This window comes from Sitophilus oryzae, unplaced genomic scaffold (genome assembly GCF_002938485.1).
Source record: "Sitophilus oryzae breed Bouriz unplaced genomic scaffold, Soryzae_2.0 scaffold_857_pilon_pilon, whole genome shotgun sequence".
Lineage (NCBI taxonomy): Eukaryota > Metazoa > Arthropoda > Insecta > Coleoptera > Curculionidae > Sitophilus > Sitophilus oryzae.
In genome coordinates this window covers 1,292,463-1,315,141 of record NW_022147480.1, presented here as the reverse complement: position 1 = coordinate 1,315,141, position 22,679 = coordinate 1,292,463, and the positions used below count along the sequence as shown (strand labels likewise).

General features: G+C 30.9%; 2 protein-coding genes across 8 annotated transcripts in view; one reads left to right on the top strand and one right to left on the bottom strand.

The window, feature by feature from the left end:
- LOC115889988 (protein furry) overlaps positions 1-14,138 on the top strand; it is a 35,830-nt gene extending 21,692 nt beyond the window's left edge. For 4 of the 6 annotated variants that reach the window (XM_030910092.1, XM_030910091.1, XM_030910095.1 and 1 more), the window contains 13 exons: positions 3,444-3,641; positions 4,369-4,678; positions 4,761-4,925; positions 5,304-5,482; positions 5,975-6,295; positions 6,724-6,852; positions 7,121-7,296; positions 7,395-7,584; positions 10,924-11,057; positions 11,162-11,300; positions 11,353-11,541; positions 11,688-11,982; positions 13,396-14,138. In XM_030910092.1, the coding sequence (XP_030765952.1) occupies positions 3,444-3,641; positions 4,369-4,678; positions 4,761-4,925; positions 5,304-5,482; positions 5,975-6,295; positions 6,724-6,852; positions 7,121-7,296; positions 7,395-7,584; positions 10,924-11,057; positions 11,162-11,300; positions 11,353-11,541; positions 11,688-11,982; positions 13,396-13,547 (2,577 nt within the window). In that variant the 3' untranslated portion in view covers positions 13,548-14,138. Of the gene's footprint in view, positions 1-3,443; positions 3,642-4,368; positions 4,679-4,760; positions 4,926-5,303; positions 5,483-5,974; positions 6,296-6,723; positions 6,880-7,120; positions 7,297-7,394; positions 7,585-10,923; positions 11,058-11,161; positions 11,301-11,352; positions 11,542-11,687; positions 11,983-13,395 lie in introns of all 6 variants that reach the window. The other 2 variants (XM_030910094.1, XM_030910093.1) reach the window with 2 other exon arrangements.
- A 45-nt stretch (positions 14,139-14,183) lies between these two features.
- The window catches only part of LOC115889888 (dual oxidase maturation factor 1), an 84,493-nt gene continuing 75,997 nt past the window's right edge, over positions 14,184-22,679 (bottom strand). For both annotated transcript variants that reach the window (XM_030909979.1, XM_030909978.1), the window contains exons 3-9: positions 20,546-20,603; positions 20,304-20,438; positions 19,961-20,177; positions 16,988-17,199; positions 16,450-16,663; positions 15,277-15,501; positions 14,184-14,637 (exon numbers count right to left, since the gene is read on the bottom strand). In XM_030909979.1, coding sequence (XP_030765839.1) covers positions 14,595-14,637; positions 15,277-15,501; positions 16,450-16,663; positions 16,988-17,199; positions 19,961-20,177; positions 20,304-20,438; positions 20,546-20,603 — 1,104 coding nt within the window. In that variant the 3' untranslated portion in view covers positions 14,184-14,594. The remainder of the gene's footprint in view (positions 14,638-15,276; positions 15,502-16,449; positions 16,664-16,987; positions 17,200-19,960; positions 20,178-20,303; positions 20,439-20,545; positions 20,604-22,679) is intronic.

The following is a 22,679-nucleotide window of genomic DNA, read 5'->3' as shown; positions in this document are numbered from 1 at the left end:
CTAAAAGAGGTTCTACAAAGAACACTGTTCGACTGCAACGTATAATTTTTAAGCTTAAAGTATCACAGCACAATTTATTTAAACCAAAACTCGTAATACAAAACTAAACCGTCAAAACGAATGACAATGTCATGAAATATGTAAATAAATATGACAACTTGACGTTTTTTGCAGCAGAGCTTTGACGTTTTTTACGGCAAGACTGCTTAAAAACAACAAGAGACCGACGCATGACGGATTTATATTAAACCCATCTATAATAGTTAACTTAATAGTTATTAATGATACAAGTTCGATACGAACATCATAATGAAACGCGTGTGAACAGTTACACAAGTTTCATTAAAAAGTTCGTATCGAACGTGTATCATTCAAAATTTAATCTACGACGCGACACGAGGGACGATCCAAAGAGATTTGATTTAATTTAAAATATCAGAGATATCCTCATAAAAATTAAAATTCAAAATTATCATGTGCCCATATTAGTCGACGCCGTGGTAACCGTGCTTGTTGATTGTTTCAATTTTGACTTTGACAACTTAATTATTGATGTTCAATTTTGTGTTAAACGTTCAGTTCATAGACAAACAAATAAAAAGAGACTGACAAATCCCATGGTAAAGAGTGGGACCGCGTTCTCGTAGCGCAACTCAGAATAACAATTTTGAAACCAATTAGCAGGACCATGGCAGGACGTACGTCTTTATTGCTATCTTTCTTTATTATGTGTGCTTTATATGAAAAAGAAAGAGATAGGTATAAAACGTATCGTAAGACGTTATCGCACATTCTGGCTGGCGGAAAATTTAAATTAGCCATTAGTAGTATTCTTTCATTCTGAAACTGAAAATTTTCACTTAAACTGATTTACTCTTTTACTCTATTGTAGGGAATAAATCAGTTTAAATGAAAATTTGCAGTTTCTTTTAGAATGAAAGAATACTACTATTATAAGGGAAATTATAAAAAAGCAAAAATTGTACTGTTTTATAAACATATTTATTTATACATAAAAATAAATAAACTTTTTATAATGTAATAACAAAAAATAACAGTGTTTATTCCACCCACCTACCAATTTTAAATGCAGAAGAACTGACTGTTGCAGGAAACGATTGGCCAATTTTTTTAAAGGGCATTAAAAATCTCATTTTCCAACCAAACCAAACCATTTTCAAGTCCAGTTTTAATCCTAAAACATAAGTAAAATAGATATATTAATTATTATTTCTGGTTACTATAAACCAGCTATAAACTACCTACCCAAAAAATGAAAAAAATTAATTGTATTAATTTGTTATGTTAAGAGAGGTTCTAAATATTTTTGACACTACTACTTCTACTTTTTTCTTAATAAGATGATAAATATAACTACTTACTTTTATTTTACCGGGTGTCTTTAACATATCTATCAGAGAAAGGGGGCACCAATACATTTAAAAAATAAATGATACTGGCTCCTGCAGCAAATAAAATAACAAATAGTATAAACGAAAATTATAAGTAACAAGATATAAATACCTATATGGAACAAAGGAATTTGTTTCCTATCCATATTCATAAGTCAATAAAATGGAGAGTTTAGAAAAAAAGGTAAATCACCAAAAGAAAAATTAACAAACATGACGAATTGTCATGATGTTGTCATCTTGGTTGTCATGACGAAAACGAAAGGCTATTGTTCTAATTTCTATTTAGAAATTACGTTTTATATGGCTGCTTCTTTCTCTCTTGTTATATTAGATTGAGATAGTGGGCCCAATAGACGCAATGCGCAGATCAACATAAATAGAACGAAATTTTGCGTTCTGAGTTGCGCTACGGGAACGTTGTCCCTCTCTTTGCCAGTCTCTTTTTATTTGTTTGTCTATGGTTCAGTTTTAGCAAAAAGCAAAAAATAATATGAATATGGGTATTTCTGATTCTGAAAGTGTCCCTTCGGATATTGAAGGCATTGCGCAAAACGTTGTCGATTCCCTACTTCCCGAAAAATCAAGACAAAAGTACGAGCAGGCCTATGTAAAACTTGAAGATTGGTGTAAAAGGAAAGGAATCAAGAATAGTAGTAACGAAAAGGTTCTCCTGGCATATTTTGAACATCTTTCAAAACATAGGAAGGCTTCATCACTTTGGGTATATTATTCCATGCTACGTTCAGTTATATCAGTGAAGAAAAATACAGATATTAGTAAGTACGTCCATTTAATTGCATTTCTAAAAAGAAAATCGGAAGGATTTCGGTCAAAAAAATCGAGAATTTTAAGAAAAGGAGACATAACTCGTTTTTTGTTGGAAGCTGATGATAAAACTTATTTCCTGACAAAAGTTTCATTGATAGTGGGACTTGCGGGAGCCTGCCGGCGTATCGAGTTGACATATTTGCAGCTGCAAAATGTTAAAGATGAAGGACAACGCATTCATGTCATTATTCCATTTACGAAAACAAAGATATCACGAGATTTTTTTATAACGAAAGGGAATGTTGAAGGAATAAATATGGTGGAAATGGTTCGAAAATATATAGCTATGCGGCCAAGCAACACAGAGCATACTCAATTTTTTGTGGGGTACAGAAATGGAAAATGTATTAAGCAACCCGTTGGCATTAATACTTTAGGGAAAATGCCGTATAAAATAGCATTGTTCCTAAGTCTTCCAAATCCACAACAATACACTGGACATTGTTTCCGTAGATGGTCTGCGTCGTTGCTTGCAGATTCAGGAGTGGATTTATTAACTGTTAAAAGACATGGTTGTTGAGGCTCTAACACAGTGGCAGAGAGCTCTATAGAAACTTCCAAAGAAAATAAGAAAAAAGTGTCATGTAATATTTTGGGTAACATTTCTGGCAATGATGGGTCTTCAACAAGTTCAAGCACTCAGGAAATAAATTTACTTTCTAAAAATTCAACTCACCTGTCATCGTCTGGAATTAATTTAACCAATTGTACTGATATTATAATTAATGTTTACAATAAATAAACGTATTTAGGTACCTTTTTTGCTTGTTTCTTATTTTAAAATTTGCGTGTTATTATGAATTCATAATAGCACTAGTGCTATTATGAAGGCCATAATGACATCCAAATGACTATGTTAAATGTGTCATAATGACATTGTCGTAGATTAAAAAATATTAGGAACATTTTTTAGTAAAATAAATGGATTGGTATGGACGTTATCTGCCTTTTTTCTGTCAAGCTGTTTGTCGAAATCTTTCCTGAATCGTAAATCAGAGTATAGCTGAGTTATTTAATTTTAAAAAACTTACATTTTGATACATTTTTAAACTCGTCTTTTGTTGGACTTTTTTTTTGAAAAAAAACTATCGTACGTAGGAACAGCAACTCTTTGTGTCTCTTTCTATTAACCTTGCCAACTGTCGTTACGACTATAGAATTACAAGATCTGTATAGATAATATTTATTTTTTGTTTATAGGGTTGTACACATCCAAATATCTACGAACCAGCTGTAGAACTACTGTCTCATTTTACACCATTACTGAATTTTGTAGTAGTTGATCCGTCACAGAGTGTCGCCTTTCCAATGAACGTCATAGCTCTTCTGCCTTACATGCTATTGAATTATGAGGATGCCAATGAGTTGTGTATCAGAGCAGCAGAAAACATCGCTCAAGTAAGATTTTTTATACAAATTATTTTTTTTTACTATATAGAGTTACTTATTTTATAAAAATAAATCATAATAAGGTATTTAAGACATATTTTTGAAATTTAAATTGAATTTCAGTGATTTCTGTTAATTGTTCCAAAGGTTTGTTCCAACATAGCATTTTCTCTACTGCGCATAAGCGTAGCCATGCTAAGAAAGAGTTCTTTGTTGTGTTGGAACGAACCTTTTGTTACACAAATTCAAAGAAACAAACATGAAATTCATAATAAGGTATTTAAGACATATTTTTGAAATTTAAATTGAATTTCAGTGATTTCTGTTAATTGTTCCAAAGGTTTGTTACAACATAGCATTTTCTCTACTGCGCGTAGCCATGCTAAGAAAGAGTTCTTTGTTGTGTTGGAACGAACCTTTTGTTACACAAATTCGAAGAAACAAACATGAAATTCATAATAAGGTATTTAAGACATATTTTTGAAATTTAAATTGAATTTCAGTGATTTCTGTTAATTGTTCCAAAGGTTTGTTACAACATAGCATTTTCTCTACTGCGCATAAGCGTAGCCATGCTAAGAAAGAGTTCTTTGTTGTGTTGGAACGAACCTTTTGTTACACAAATTCGAAGAAACAAACATGAAATTCAAAATTAACAAAATTTACTTATGTTTTACTTGTTTTGACGGTTAGCACGTCAGTTGACCATTGTATTTTTGTAATTTTAATTCCATAGGTTAGCATCGAAAAAAGCAAGAAACTGGAACATTTAGGTACGGTAATGACTTTATACAGCAGAAAAACCTTCAGCAAAGAAAGCTTCCAATGGACTAAGTGCGTTATCAAATACCTTCACGACACATATTCACATTTAGGACTCAATATGCTGTCATTCTTGGTAGAAATCTTAGAAAAAGGTCCAAGTAATCTACAGCTGCCGATTTTAAACATTATACATTGCGTCTTGCACTATGTGGATCTCGCCACGCCTGCTGCTCAACCAATCAACGCAGACCTTCTAAGAATCATCATTAAATATGTTGAAAGTAAGTATAAGTGAGATAAAAAAAAACATGTTTGTGTTCTTTTTGAGGCCACAGAAAGTATATATTAATATTTTTAACAAAGGTCCACATTGGAAGGAAGCTTTGAAGATTCTAAAATTAGTGGTGAGTCGATCTAGTACTCTGGTGGCGCCACCTACCACTCTAACCACGCACTGGGAAAGTAATCTCACTTCGATACCCCATCCTTCATTTTCTGATGATGTATTTGCCAAAAAAGAACTACCAGGTAAGTTTGAGCATGTCAAATAACCTTAAAAATATTTTGTTTTTTTGATAATTTTGTTAAAATTTGATATTCCTAATTTTTTAACCATTCAAATCTCAACTGGTAAATATATTCTTTTAAAGTGTATATTAAATATTTTACAAGATTTTTAAAATTTGCTAAGAAATAGACTATGGAACAAATAAATTTAAACCTAAATTCAATTTCCTTACGCTTTTTAAAAAATTTACAGTTTTTTTTCAATGAAAAAAATATATGTGGTAGTGACAGTCCTCTGTCATGTTAATTGTTCAAAATTAGATTATTTTTCTGTCATTTTTAAAGATGTTGTCTATAGAAATCATGTATTTTCTCGTCTATATATGACTTTTTTTACAGGTAGAACTATGGAATTTACATTTGACATGTCTCAAACGCCTGTCATCGGTAGAAGATTCTTTAATAAACCTGACGACGTAGATAAAGCTAAAACGTCTACAACACCCAGAAGATCGTGTTCTATCAGTCCAGCAGATGTCACCACGCAGAGTGGTTGGAAACGACCTTGGATGTGTCAGGTTAATTTTTTTATTATATTTTTAATTGTTTTTAATTTTTTTTTAATTTTATTTTTGATTTTTTCTGTTTTATTTTTAATTATTTTTTCTTAATTTATTTTTATTTTTTTATTTTTTTTAATTTTATTTTTTTAGTTTTATTTTTATTTTTTTTATTTTATGTTTTTATAAATCTAGAGAAATAAGTAAATCTAAAGAGGTTTTAAAATTGAAGATATTCTGAACAGACCATTTTTTTCTTAAAATTTTGACATCCTGTATCTTGAAAACGAAGGCTTTTAGAACACATGTTTATATGAAGTTTTTACCTTAAAAATATTTGTAATATCGTTCTGCGAAATATCGTAGACTTATTCAGAAACACCCGGTATAGTGTCGTCTTTAATAGAATTTGACTTGTTTTTTTATAGAATGATATGGGAACAGTAAAAAATATAGCATCATATTTTTTAATCAATATAATTATTAAGAATAATGTTTTTTTTTTCTCAGGGTCGTGTGCGTGAATGTTTGGTTAATCTTCTAACAACCTGTGGACAAAGAGTTGGACTACCCAAGAGTCCATCAGTAAGTCTCTCATTCATATATCTGTTTGATAAAAATATTAATAATATCACAAACATTATTCCAAAGGTGATATTCAGTCAAACGTCTGACCTGATCGAAAGACAGTCCAGCATGGCGTCCAGCACTGAAGAAGTGTCAGCCGGAAACAACGACATGAGTGGAGGTTCACGACGTGATGACGCAGCTACGGAATTTGGCGTTTTCAAAGACTTCGATTTCTTAGAGTACGAAAGCGAGAGCATAGAGGTTTGTTTTGTCTTTTATTTTGAGTGTCATTGAACTAAAAAAGATTGTCTGTTAACTTTTGAAATAATTAGAATACTTTATTTCAGAGTGTTTGGTCAAATCAAATAATTAAGAACTATATACCATTTCTCTTTTTTCACTTATAACCTAGGTTGTATTAGGGCTCCCATAGACGCTCAGGTCTGTAAACTGAGCAGGCCAATTTGCGCAGTTTGACCTGTACTACTGCCTGTCGCAGACACATGCAGTTTTATAGCACATATTTGTCTACAGTCTTTCACAGGCGGCCTGTGCGAAAAAACTGAACGTCTGTGGGTGTCTTTTAGGAATTAATTGAACTTTTTATGAATCTCACTTAAAATGACAACCGTAGAAGTGAAAAAAGAAATTCAAGAACCTAATCGTTGTTTTTCTCTTAATATTAATAGGGCGAAAGTACGGATAATTTCAACTGGGGTGTGAGGAGGAGACCTTTCAGTCAGGGCGAAGAAGATCTAGCAGGAGTGAAACTAGAAGATAGTCTGAGCGAGAAGACGCCAGTTTTGACTGTCAGAAAGGTACACGTCTGTCCCTTTAATCATAATGTGAGTGAGCGTCCTAGTTATATATGCTTGACATGTTTTGCGTGCTTTATTGTTTGTTATTATTATTTAATTGTAGGTTATATCTATGTTTCTTATTTTTTTTTGAAAAATATAGAAAACACTATTTTTTTCATTGATTAATTTTTCGGTTTTTGTTGATTTTTTACTGTAAACAAGACAATAAGTTACTATTTTCATTGCAAAATATCACGAATTATACTTTCATGACTTGATACTTTAGCGTCTTTTGACGGAAGAGTCATCCGATGACGACATAGAATCCGAATCTCCTCTGGATGAAATCGCCAATGCTCCTGACTTTGACAACAGCAACGCAGAAAGCAGTACCGTATTTCCCCCGTCCTCTCTGGCCCTTAGAGAACAACAGGCCAGCCCTACCGCCAGATCTGACACCAGGTGAGTTTAGAATTTTTTTCCCTTTACGTTAATATTTTTTTTTATAAAAATATACATACTATAAAATATTCATTAAAAAACGTTAATTTTCTTTACAGCGGATCAAGCGCTGGTGATCTTGGTGACGTCACTCCGTGTAATGCTTCACCAAACATTCCCGGAAATGTCAGCATTCGAATAACTAAGAGCGATGTCCTGGATACATGGAATACTTTTGTGCAGTCTTGCAGTGTACAAACACCTGCAAGTTCATTACAGTTTTTCCATCAGTTACAGAGACTTGTAGCTGTAAGTTATTTGTTATTCTGTCTTAGGCTTGATTTTCATGCGTCCGTTATCCGTTGATACGATCACAGATTATACAGATTATAAACTTTGTTTTTTCTTTATTGTTTTTGTGGTTCCAATTTTCGGAATCGGGCACTAGTTAGGTTACTAGTTTGCGCACATATCATGCCCACTTATGGCCTGTAAAATTGTGCACAGCGCCTGACCGGCACAGTTATTAGAGAGATATCGGAAAACCGAATAGCGTCATGCAGTATTTACGCATACCTTATCATGGTTACGATATGCGCGAGTCAATTTTTAACGCAACACCCGCTAATAACGTTACCGCCTGACGTAATTTGCGGATCAATTACACCAAGCGCTATTTCTAAATAACGTTTAAAAATTACTTAAATGCGCATGTGCGGGTATTTGACAACCGGGGCCGGCCTGCGAGATCTTTTATTTTAGGTTATGTTTGAATTGTTTTGAATTATTGCTTTAGTTTTATTAGGTAATTTGATATTTAAGCAGCTGGGATTAGTTTTAATCACGGGGGTGTCACTTGTATGGGAAAACAGGCAACAGTCAAATTTAAACGTGCCAGGATAAACGACAAAGAAAGCAACATTGGCCAGGCATTGGCTTTCTTTGTCACTCACATTGCTTAAATCATGATACCGCGGCCATTTTGCCAACAAAGAAGCTGGCCGGCTGTTCTGGCAAGTGATTTAAAACAATTTTGCTTTTTTACAATATTAAATTACCATTTGGATGTATTTAATGCGATTATTCAGTTAACTGGTAAGTCAGAAATTACACACAAATACTTTATTCGTAAATACAACTAAGATGTAAACGTATTTTTTGTATTTTAGATTTCAACTTTTGCAAAGACCCGCCAATAGAACTTGCCTGGCAGCGTACCTGTTTAACTAAACGTATTATTTCCTGATAATAATATCAAAACACGTAAGTACCTCTATAATTTATGATGAAAAATGATTTTGATTATGTTTTATGTTATTTAAATACTTTCTGACCTCAAATAATAGTAAGATCCTTGTTTATATCGCACAGCCCGTTCAAAACTGTATTGTCTTCAAAAAATGTTTACAAAACAAACAATTATTACAAAAACAATGTCCTTTTAATCTGATTCATACCTCAGAAGGATGCCAGTAAAATTTTATTAAATCAACATTATATTATTTGGCCATTAATATGCAAAAATGAGCATATTGCCTTAACTTAAATTTTCTTTTACTTCTCTTGACAATGTTCTCTACATTCTCTATTTTGAGTTAGTAAACTTTTGAACGGGATGTGCGATATATAAAATACATAATATATCCAAGGGTATGATCTGATAAAAGTATATTTTGATGCATTTTTTGGTTGTTTATGCACGTTGGCTTGGTTTATGTTTTATTCAGCTTATATTTATTTAGTATAATAGTTTTTTTTTGCCTTTGGAATGGCATGCATTGAGGCTAGATAGTGTTTCATTAGATCATTAAAGGAATTTAAATTAGCACATGTTTTTTGTGATATTAGTGTGTTATTATGATACAACTACTAGGTAGTTGTATCATAGTGCCTTATGCATGTTATTTACCTATTATATACTTATGTATTATCAGTAAATAGATGACAACATACTACTAAAATGTATTTTTAATAGTATGTTTATCTTTCCCATTCACTAGTTATTTGCAAAATGTATTTTGAACTAATTTAAGTCATTAATTGATCATCTTTCTTTTTCAGGTTCCGGGATATTCTTTTTTCATTGTTAAAAAATATATATATTTCAATATTATTGTAATATAAATCGCAGCTCTAAAAAATAAATGATATTGTTTACTAAATGTGTAATTTATTTACTATGAATTTTCTCTGAAAATAATAAGTCTTTAACAATATCATTGATTTGCTGTGTAAAGTTAATAGACATATTTTTTAATACTTCAAATTATATTAAAGTAATAAAAAATATGTTTATTAACTTTAAACAGTAAATCAGTGATACTTATAAAAATATTTCTTTAAAAATTTCCCCTCTTTTAAGCCCCGCCCCTCCAATTCCCCTCAATTTAGCTAGTACTGCCAGGCTACACCAGGTGGCGTCGGTTTCCATTTTTTAACATGAAGTTAGCATTTCTTTAATGTACCTATTCTCTGGTTTTAATTAAATAAATATGGCCCAAAATATAGATTCCACCTCTTCCAATATTAAAGAACCTATAAAGAGGCCTACAAAAAAAGACGTTAAACAATAAAGCACTGGAAATAAGCACTTTAGCCCTTTAGTTTTAAAATACCTAGTAAACAAAACAATTTCAAAGTTTTAAATTCAAAGTTAGGTTAAGTTTAAATAGCGGACGCGACGCGAACAGAATTCTTTCCGATCCGATAAATATAAATGAAGAGAGTTAATACCACCTCACGTAAAGGAAATAACACCTGGCCTTATTAACGTCCATGCACGCTATTCGGTTTAGCGATATCTCTCTATTGCGCTGTTTATTGTTATTTTACGCGAGTTTATTTTTGCGCACAGGAAATTTTACTCGTTTCCATATCGTCATAAAAAACAATTTTTGTACCACGAATTAGGGACAAGATTTTTATCTGTATACTTATAGGATACCTAATCTGTGATACGATGGTCTGACGGTGCGGCGCTCTGATTGGTCATAGCGTTTTTGCGCAGCTTTTCATCCCTAAATTTTTTACTCCAGCCCGTCAACGGAGAAAGATCGTACGATAACGTTTTGATACTTTTTTGATAAATTTAATCTAACCTTAATAAAAATATAATAGTTCAAGAGCTAGCAACGTCGGGAAAACGAGAATTTTATGAAAGCTGGGTCTTTAATATATTTTCTATGTTCTTCTGTGCTCTCCTGATCAAAGTCTGACTGCCGGTAGACTACTGCGCATCACATCTGTACAGGCTATTCCATTTTCGTATGTTTTATGGGATTTCTCGTTTATGAATAGAGATACAATGATGCGATTTTCACATTACTTTGCTACTTTTTTATGAAACTAAATATGCTACACATATATTTGTCCTAGCCTCCTTAGTTCCTGAAATACAGGGCGGATTTGTGATGCGCAGTAGTGAACAGATGTTGAATACAGATATGATGCGCAGAAGTGAATGCAACGTCTACAGGCGGCTAGACGGTATGAAAATGCAATACATTTAAAAACTGCATAATTTTCTAACCAATCGAAGTCTTCAGAAATTCAACCAATAAAATTAATATCGTATCGTCGGATAATGGATGCATAAAAATCAAGCTTTAAGCTTAACCTAGATGATTTATTTATTTCGATTTTTGACAGGATATCTGTCAGTCTGCAATAGAAATCACCAGGGAATCGTGCACTAATATGTTGTCATCTACTGTGGCAAGTCAGGCAACTATTAAACTGTTGATAACAAGACTACATTCTGTCATTGACATAATAAACTATAGGTAATATTTGTTTAATTTATCCTTACTTTGCGTAAAACAATAACTAAACAACTGTGCTTGGCGTTTAATAAGAAACTTTATTATTTTCATATCTCTTTATACAGGATTCTGCCTTTCAATTTGATATGGTTTAACACGATGGCAATAAGCAATTCGCGCTTTTTGGAATCTTTGAAGTATGGCATGTTGGAAGTTCAGGAACATTTGGAAACTTTCTGTGATAAAAGAGATCAAGCTATAATGGTACGGAAACATTTTCTATTGTTTTTGTGCCATAATGAATTTTTTTTTTCAGTATTGTGACGCAGTGAAAACAACTTTAAAACTAGAAATCCTCAGCGGACAACAACCCGATTTTCAGCACGAACAGTATTTAATTGATTTAGGAAAAGCTCTCTACAAATTATATTTCCAGTTGATTTTACTAGTTGAATCGGGAAACAAGATGGTTTCCTCGTTGCATAGCAGTTTGAAAAATGGAAACGTAATATCATTTTAAAGATTATTCCTCTTAAATAACGTATTATCAAAAAAAAACGACGTCATAGTGGGATTTGAAATCATTGCTTGTTTCAAAGGCTACCATGACGCTGTTTTTTTTCGACTGTATTAACTGGTCGTATATTTCAGTTTAAAGATGTCAGTGCTGACATAACAAGCGTAAAATCAGCAGTGAGCAGGGCGTTGGAAGATATGGAGGCTGATGGAGGTTTGACGTTGTCAGGTAGTGGGTTGGTGACAACTGACAATTTGGTGGAGAGTCTCTGTATGTTGATTGACAACGAGAAATGGACTTCAGTTATATTGTTCTACAAGTGCAACAAAGAGCAGTTTTTGAAGGAAAACGACGAGATTTGCGATAGAAACAATGATGTTGTGTCTATATTGAACGTGTTCTGTAGAAAACTAGTAAACGACAAACCAGGTAAAGGGGAATAACCTAAAAATGTATATATATACATATACAGGGTCCGGCAATAGTGCGTCGGGCATCTGTAGCTCCTAGAATAAAAATCTTGAGAATTTTGTTTAAGTGCCAACCTAAAGTATGTACCAGGATGTATTTCAGGAAAATATTTTAACTTCTATAGGGTGGCTCAAAAAAGTGTGAGTGGACCTGGATGATTTTTTTTAAATGGAACACCCTGTATATTATTGTATTTTCGGCTTCCTTTGAGATCACTTTACATAACCCTAAGATATGAATAAATATATTTCGATAGTTTCAGTGATAATAAAAAATAAATCCAAAATATATATTTTTCAGCCCTTCTTTAAAAAAATATTAAAAATACAGGAACTGTTCTAAAATGAAATCTATATTAGGTATTTACTTTAGATGGTCTGTTCTTACTTTGCAATAAATATGGTAATCGTAAATCATACAGGATGTTCAATATTCTACGCCAAACTTTCTAAAATATAAAATATTTTTTCTTTGTTTTTATAAATGGAACACCCTGTATATTATTTTTTTTATTAGATGGAGAGTTAAAAAATGAACATTTTTTGTATTTAGAGTATTTCAGGGTGTTCCATTTAAAAAACATCATCCAGGTCCACCCACACTTTTTTGAGCTACCCTATAGAAGTTAAAATATTTTCCTGAAATACATCCTGGTACATACTTTAGGTTTGCACTTTAACAAAATCTTCAAGTTTTTTATTCTAGGAGCTACAGATGCCCGACGCACTATTGCCGGACCCTGTATAGATGTTTTTCTACTAATAACGACTTTTTTTAATTTATCGAATTATTGAAAAATATTGTGAACAAATTCTGTTTTAACTTTTTCAATAATTCAGTGTTTATTGCTAACTTTTTTGAACATCCTGTATATTAAAAAAAAAATGAAGAAGAGTCTCGAATAAGAAACTTCATATACAGGGTGTCCCAGAAATAAGTGCAAGTATTTGAAGGGGTGGTAGATCTCGATAAAAGAAACATATTTTCTCTCTATCGTTTTTCAAATAAGTCCCAAATAACGGAGTTATTTTTCTTTGAAAATTTCCAAAAAAAAAGTGATTTTTTGCTAAAATTTTGAGAACCACTTGATCTTTTCTGGATTTTCTTTCTTGTAAATTTAATCTAATACCTATGTTGCCATATTGTCAAGAAATTATGCTTTTTAACTAAAAACATTTCCAAAAAATTTCGAATTTTCAAATTTTTTTTTGCGATAAAAGCCTTATAGGGGTGTTTCTAGGGTTGAACTATACTACCAGTTAAAATACTTGCACTTATTTCTGGGACACCCTGTATAGCTTTTTTAACAATCTGCTTATCTTCATAATATTTTTGTTCAATTATTTTTATGAATATTTTTTTAATTTTTAGAATGTTATGTGATATCTAACCAAGATCTTGAACTGCCCGGAGTGTATTCCAGAGTGTACCAAGTGTCAGCTGCCGTGTCTGACCTATCAGAAAGCCTAGAAAAGGATGGTGCCCAATGTAGCAAATCTCTAGGAGAACCGAGTAGTAAATAAGGTTTAAGACATGTAGATAATTGTGACAGGCAATATTATTATTCCAAATTTCATAAAGGAAAAACTTTTTTTTTCACTATTAAGCTGTCTTGTACACTTCGCTCTAAAAGCGGTTCTAAAAAGAACAATTTTCGTCTGCGTTTTAAAATGCCAGTCACTATATCATTATTAATAAATTTTTAGATAATAAAAATTAAAACATACGTACTTTTAGCTGACTAAATTATAGTATACGCTTAATGTTATAGTTTATTATTGTGGATTTTCAGGAATATTCACGAAAACTAGTGTATTTTTAAGTAGTTTAATTTCTATATTCTCATATACTAGTTAAAAAGTGTTTAAAAACCAAAATATACTATTTTTTAATTGCTGTGATAGTTTTTATGGAATTATATTTGATTTTTATGAATATTCTAATACCCCACTCATTTTTTTTAGATTTTTTTATCTTTTTAGTATATATCGTGACATTTACTCTCTGACGAACTGATTATATATTTTGTGTATGTAATTTTTATGTAGTAAAATAAGACTTACATATGTAATAATATGGAAGAAATGTAATCATTCCCAATAAAAATATAAATATAGAAATCGTTTTTTATTTATTTAAATAATAAAACACCCTTTTTTCGTTTGTTATATCTTTATTTTTTATTGTTAACACTAAATACTAAAAAGAATTTAAATAAATACTACACAGTAGGGTCTTAAATTCTAGTAAATCATAAATATGGCCTTTGTTTTCCTTCATTGTTCGATTCTCAAAGCTTAAGTACTAAATATATCACATAGGAAATCACTTAAATTATTTAAAAAAAAACAGGGATGGGCGTATGAAAAATTGTAACGTAAAAACTGTTTTACGTGTAAAAATTGGTTTTTAATGATCGCGGTAAAGAAGGTATTTTAATTTATTTCACTGTTGCTCATGAGGTGTTCCATTCTTCTCATTTTTATTAATTTTTTACGTTTTTTTACGCGTAAAAACACCCATCCCTGAAATAACCTTTTTTAATTGCACTAATTCGTTCATCTGGTGATTTACCACATGGGTATTTGGCTTTTTTCTTTGTGACTGTCGTACCTGAAACCAATAAATAATTACATTTTATTAAAAATTTTATAAAAGTCTATTTATTATCAAAACTTTTTTCTACCAGTGTATATCTGGTTGCCTGCTTTATATATTTTTCTATTAGACGCATTCCGTTAGATGTCGCTGCAGTAGGAATTATTGTTATTTTTTAAGAAATCAAGTTAGCTGATGCCACATTTGTTTATTCAATTGATCCTATTTTTTTTCTAAACAACCACAGTGCATTTTGAGGCGTCTTATTATTTTATTGGAACTTTTAGTATTTAAAATAGTAAAATAATTTTAAATTGTGATATAATACGGGTAAAGTAATACTTAAGTAACGTAACTTTTTATAAAATTAATATACAGGGTGTCCGGTAGTAGTGAAATATAAGACCAACAATTGAAAGAAGCCATATTACCTGTTTAAAATGGTAAGTTTATAGACAATATATTTTCTACAGTTTATAGCTATGTAGTTTTATAATTTCCAATAATAAATTACTAGTTAACGCACATAATTTCATAAACAGGCTTTTTAAAAATTAGTTAGTAGCCATTCTATAGACTTACAGCTGATTTATATAACAGCAAATTCTAAATAATAATAAAGTACTTTCAATCAAGAACAATCAAGAAACTTACCTATATAAATTTTTATTTGGAGGCGTATCATTCAACGAGTACGATGTTACTATTGAATCATCATCTTTATCATCATCCTGTTTGGTAGGATGGTCGTTTTTGCTCGTTTGAGAGTGTGAGTACCTCCAAGGTACTGCTGTGAGCTCGAAATTGTACTTTTCTATCATACTGCTACTTGCTTTTGATGATTCTGGTTTTTCTTCTTTCTGTTTCGATGATAATCGTCTGAAAATGTTTTAATATGACGTCAGAATTATTGTTTAATTATTTTATATATTATAATTTTATACAGTGTGTTTCTAGATATTTGGACAAAAATGGAAAAAGTTTTTTTTAATAAGTTTCTACATATAAAGTAAAATTATAATAATAGACATTTTATTTTCAAACGTCAAAGAAGTATTAATTTTTGCGACATGAATGACAATATAAAAAAGTCATTTTAACGCCTAGGCATAAATAAAGTTAATAATTAATAAGCACTCTACGCCTAAGCATAAAAGTACGAAAATATACATATTATTAAACTGACATAAACTGTCAAATTCAAGGAGCGTAACCATATTTTTTCGACATAATTACTTAAAATGTTTTTTTTAAATATTTTTATATTATTCGGAGTAAAAATGATATTTTGTGCTTCGCCTGTATGTCCAACGTACAGCCTTGCCACAAAAATAAAACAATATACCGTATGATCGAAAAAAAAAACAGCGTCTGGTTGGTTGGGAAATGACGATCGATGACATTTCCCATATAAATTGACATATAAAATGACAGCGATCTTCATTTCATTGCCATCGCTGACGCCGTTTTTTTTTCGATCGCACGGTACTATTAAATGCAAATTTTTATACGGGGTGATTTCTCATCAAAAAATATGATCCTATAAACATAGGTCCGGAAATGCATAGTTTTAAAGATACAGCTAGAGGATGTTAAAACTTTAAAAAATATATTTTTTTTGTAATTATCTTTTCTTAAGTAGGTAATTATCTTTTTAATAAGGGTATTTACAAAAATTAAAAAAAAATAAGCTTTAAGATCCTGTATGTTTAAGATTATGCTAAACTCATGTATACTTTTTTCCATATTTTTTATGAATCCTCGATATTTTGCTAACCCTGTATATGCGATTATTAAGGCCAAAGTTAAAAAGTTTGCAAAGTTTACCTTAAAATTTTGTGTCCAAGCCCAATATTATCGGGTTCCTCCAACTTGCTATTGCTTGTTTTCTTCTTTTGATACTTCCTGCCTCTGCTGTCTTCAATTATTATGTGTCGGTCATAAGGAGTGTCATAATCTACTTCTAGAATCGTCGAAAAACTGTGAGGATTTACGATTTCGATGGTTGTTATTATTACTCCAGCTGTGAGACAAATTCCACCTGAAATATTAAATGATATTGTATCTACAGGGTGTCCCAGGCTGTGCGTGCATTAGAAGTTTCTATAGAACTATAGTTATACAATATCTAGATAGGAGATTTTTTGCAGATCATTTTGTTTCACAATGAGATCTATCAGTTAAAAATGTTTTCAATATGGCGGCACAAGTTGACAACAATTTTCTTATAAGTGTATATTTAAGTTGAAGAAAATGAAAACAAAAATTTTAAATCTATAATAATATGAGGTCTTTATGCACGAAAAAAAATTACGAACAAATTCAAATTATCTAGATTATAAAAAATACAAATTTGAATACTAACCTGCTATAAGTACCAGCCAATAGCACCATCCGAACCTAAAATCCAACGTTTTTCCTTCTATATGAATCACTAGAGGAGTCTCTGGCAACATGCCGAAGTACCCGCACACTGTTGCCAATAGTAGGAACCCACATATCGTCATCAGTAAGGCACCGTACCTGGGTACCACTATCAGCATCAGGTTCATTAGTAACCATATGGCGAAAGACGTCCTAAAAATTGATAAAAAAATTATGTAGTTATATTTTTTTGTTATCTATTTTTTTAGAGAATTTTATTTACCACAAAACTAGTCTTGTTAATATAACGGGTGCTTCTCAAAAGTGGCTCAACCCCCTATAACTTTTTTATTTTTTCAGATAAAAAAACGAAATTTGGTATGTTAGTATATGACATAAATTAGGATTGACTGACGTATTCAATTGTTTTTGGTCACTTCCTGTTTCATGAAAAATTACTACAACTTCTGATTTTTAATTGGTATTTTTTTACTTTATTCGATAGACAATGACACTATGAATAGAATGTCATATCATATATCAACTTTTGACATTTTTGCATATGGTTTATTTGAAATTGAAACATGCGGTTCATAACGACAATTTGACTCGAAATACCAAGTGTGTGGTACCAAATTATTCGTAAAAAAATGCTTTTTCGAAATATGCTAATGAGCCACCCTTGTTCCATTTGAAAAAATTGAGATATGATTAAAAATACGATTTGGGCATCTTTCAACCGGCCAGGACAAGACTGGCTTGGAAAAATAGATCAAATCTATTTTTCCAAGCCTCCTTGATTATAAATTAGTATTTTTAACACAGCCATGGCACTCAAGATTGAAATTTAATACCATTTTTTTAAAGCGAAAATGTCAAAAGTTGACATATGATATGTCATTCTGTTCAAAGTGTCATTTTTTTATGAAATAAATTAAAAATATACCGAGGGTGCCATTTAAAAATCAAAATTTCTAGTCATTTCCGGTGAAACAAGAAGTGATCAAAAACAATTGAATACGTCAATCAATCCTAATTTATCTCATATACTAACATACCAAATCTCGTTTTTTTATCGGAAAAAATAAAAAAAGTTATAGAGGTGAGCCACTTTCGAGACGCACCCGGTATAGTGTGCTTCTCTACAGGGTTGTTCACCACATACGACACGGAGTACTGTAGCTAAACGATTAGATTTTTACAAATTGTAAGTTTTGGGTTCGTTGAAGGACTATTAGAGCTACAATTTAAAAATATTTTTTCAAGATACAGAGTGTCCCAAATAAATAAAAAATATCAAAGTTGTATTTTTTTAAATGGAACACCCTGTATATTATTACATTTTTAGTTTCTACGATTAAAATTAAGGTAAATTTGATTAAGGTTTATTACACTTAAACCTTACCGTTTTTGAAATATTTTCAATTTTGTGAAATTGCAGTATAAATTTTAAGGCTTCATTTCTCCGAGGGTATCAAAGTTTTTAATACTAAATATTTACTGAAGTTTATTTATTGATCAGTTATTGTGTTGCAATAATAAAAATACTACTACCTTATACAGATAATATATCTAAAAATTTATTTTAAATAATTACTAGCTTTAAACGACAATAACTTGTTTAATTTAAATGGAACATCCTATATATTTTATGAGAATCAGATGCACAATTTAATTGTCTATCAAATTGTGTTATATCACTTTTTACCTATCCCTTCAAGTTTCCGTAGAAAATGCATTTTCTTATAATTTAGACCTCATTTATCAATATACCCATGGAATATTGACATTTTAGGTTGTTTTTAAAACAACAAATGTACAAAATGTACAGGCTAGTAATATTATCGTTTTTAGTAAAAACTAGTTCATTTGTATGCAAAAAAAACTATTAAAATCTTTATAAAAGAGTATACCATTAATTAAATATACCACGAGTATTTCCGCCCAAATACTAATTAATTACATACTTAATTGTGTTCGTTAATAAATTATTCTAAATAAATTTGGATTTGAATCAGAAATCAATACAATAATAAGTTATGAAAATGAACGCCTCTGCTGTTATAAATAAGCATTTGTCAAAAAATGAAATATCATTTTTAAGGTGTTAGTTTTTTAGCAATTATTATTAATCAACGCAAACAGTCAATTAATGTAGTTTGAATACTGGAATCATATTAATTGGTCCTCTTTAACAAATATTTAAACAGTTTTTTTTTTATTTTTTAATGAAATAAACGAACTATATCGACAATATTAGTACCTGTACTCTTTAAAAATTTGGTACATCTTTAAAAATAATCTAAAATGTCAGTATTCCATGGGTATATTGATAAATGAGTTTTAAATTACAAGAAAATGCATTTTCTACGGAAGATAGGTAAAAAATGGTATAATACAATTTGATAGACAATTAAATTGTGCATCTAATTCTCATAAAATATACAGGGTGTTCTATTTAAATTAAACAAGTTATTGCCGTTTAAAGGTAATAATTATTTAAAATAAATATTTAGACACTCTGTATAAGGTAGTACAATTCTTATTATTGCAACACAATAACTGATCAATGAATAAACTTCAGTAAAGATTTAGTATTAAAAACTTTGATACCCTCGGAGAAATGAAGTCTTAAAATTTATACTGCAATTTCACAAAATTGAAAATATTTCAAAAACGGTAAGGTTTAAGTGTAATAAACCTTAATCAAATTTACCTTAATTTTAATCGTAGAAACTAAAAATGTAATAATATACAGGGTGTTCCATTTAAAAAAATACAACTTTGATATTTTTTATTTATTTGGAACACTCTGATTCTTGTAAAAATATTTTTAAATTGTAGGTCTAATAGTCCTTCAACGAACCCAAAACTTACAATTTGTAAAAATCTAATCGTTTAGCTACAATATTCCGTGTCGTATCTGGTGAACAACCCTGTATATGGAACACTGTGTATATAATTTTTTGTTTACCATAACATAATAATGGCAAAATATCCAGCTGCTCTGTACTGGCCTCCCCAAGCCAGGCCTTCCTGGCCCAATGTGAAGTATTCGGCAACGCTCAGTATAGGAAAAGGCAGCCCCCTCACTAGGGCTTCCCTGAAAATAACTGTCATCTGTTGGGAGTTCTCCCAATTGAACTGTTCGTTGTAGTCGATGTCGACAGTCGAATTATTAAAAGCCATAGCTGAAAATAGTTGTCTATCACTGAACTTGCTGATTTATTCAGTAAATTATTTATATTAATTAATACTAAATAATTAAGTATGAGTGTTTTAAGGAGGTGGTAGAGATCTTATTTTTTATCTGTTACCTTGTAAAGTAATATTAACATGTCTTAGTCCAACGTAAGCACCCAAATGTGCTGAAATTTTCTCATTGGAAAATGCTTTGTACGTGCTCACTATCGAGGTTTCGGCTATATGCCAACAGGAACCATATAATGAAACTAAAAAGAAAAAAATGTTTTTAATGGGCATATTAATCTGTTTTGTATTCATTGCCAAAGTGTGATTGTTCTTAAGTTAATTTTAAAATAATAATATGTAAATTTACCTAAGATTGTAGCTCCTACTAATAGAGATAATGACACAGCCCAGAATGTGGTGAATCTCTGTAAAAAATATAAAAATTAAATAAATTTTATAATAACTTAGTGAAGCCTATATGGATGAGCGAGGATGCAAATAATTTCAAAATCCACTTAATTGCAATTTGTGCAATAACAAAGAGAAACAAGCAACTTTATATAGTAATTTACAGTTTACAGATAAGTGGCTAAGATATTTATGTGTTTCAAGGTTCGGATATTACATATTCGCGAGTTAATTTTGGGAAATATAATGGTAGAATAAATTATATCAAATTAATTATTAGGATCCGTCCTCTGTTCTGTTGGCTACCTTGAATATTTTTATAAATACAAGGTGAGTCTTACATAAGTGCAAATATATTTAGGGGTAGTATAGTTCAACCCCAGAAGCACGTCTATGAGGTTTTTTCCGGAAAATTTGGAATTTTTTGAAATTTTAATTAATTTTTTTTAGCTGTTAGTTATTTATTATCTCTAGGTTGCATTATTCAGATATAATATTCCATTTAATAATATACTACTTGTATGTAAACAAAAAAATTACTACTTAAATACTACCTGTATGTTGACAAAAAAAAATTCCTCCATATTATATAAAAATTATAGAGGGTGAGTTTCCTACAACGTTCTCTATGGGTATCTCGGAAACTACTGGAGATAGAGAGTCAGTTAAATGGGGAAAGAATTGCAGTTTTGTGGGGTCATAAATATGCGCTTTTCAGATTTTCGAAAAAGTTCATGGCTTACTAGATATTTCGAAAAAAACAAATTTTGGATATTTTAAAAATTGTCCCTAATTCCATTATAATCTATTTTAGACAAAAAGTTTTCAGATAAAAGTTGTAGATAATCACATCCCTAATGAGACTGTGTTCCCCGATTTTTTCTAAAGCCTGTCATTTTTGACATATGACACAAACATATGTTTTTTTAAATGGAAACCATAGTTGGCCATGACTTCATAAAAAGCGCCATTTTTTAAGCTTTTCAGTGATATAAGCTATAATATGTTTCTTTCGCCAAATTACTGAGTTATAGCCAATCCTTATCTTTCTTGACTAATTTCACTTAGTTAGCCATGGAAACAAGTTCAATCGTTATTGCTCTCAGAAATGTGAAATTGTCACATCCAATCTTTGTAAATTAACATAAACAAAAATTATAAATAAGAGTTTTTTAAATGGAGAAAAGCGTGTAGGATTATTGGTTCAACTTTTCTTGGCCATACAGTTTCGAGGATACGTTGACCGGTGAACGTCACGTTTTTTAGAGAACGGTTTTCAAGACATGTTAGAAAAGTTAAATTTAGATACTCGCGCATTAAAAAGTTCCAACATGACTTTCATTATGACACACCAAACCCCCCCCCACGAAGATGCATTTATGTACTCAAAATAATTGCGGATTTTTTGAACATTTTCTAAAATAACTTAAAGTGTACGTAGTGATATTATTTTTTTAAGTTTTAGTTTGTGTAGTATAAATTGTAAAGAGCCGTTTAATAATATATTTTGTCTTTTTATAAGGTATTAATCACAACAAAATTTGAACACCATTGAAAACCGTTCTCTAAAAAACGTAAGTAACTTTCACCGGTCAACGTATCCTGTATGAAAAGTTGAACCAATAACCAATCATCCAATAATTTACAAAGATTGGATGTGACATAATTTCACATTTCTGAGAGCAACGACGATTGAACTTGTTCATGGCCAACTATGGTTTCCATTTAAAAAAACATATGTTTGTGTCATATGTCAAAAATGACAGGCTTTAGAAAAAATCGGGGGACACAGTCTCATTAGGAATGTGATTATCTACAACTTTTATCTGAACACTTTTTGTCTAAAATAGATTATAATGGAATTATGGGCAATTTTTAAAATAGCCAAAATTTATTTTTTTCGAAATATCTAGTAAGCCATGAACTTTTTCAAAAATCTGAAAGGCGCATATTTATGACCCCACAAAACTGCAATTCTTTCCCCATTTAACGGACTCTCTATCTCCAGTAGTTTCCGAGATGCCCATAGAGAACATCGTAGGAAACTCACCCTGTATAAAAAAACACTAATACAGAGCTTTTTCGGAAGCCTG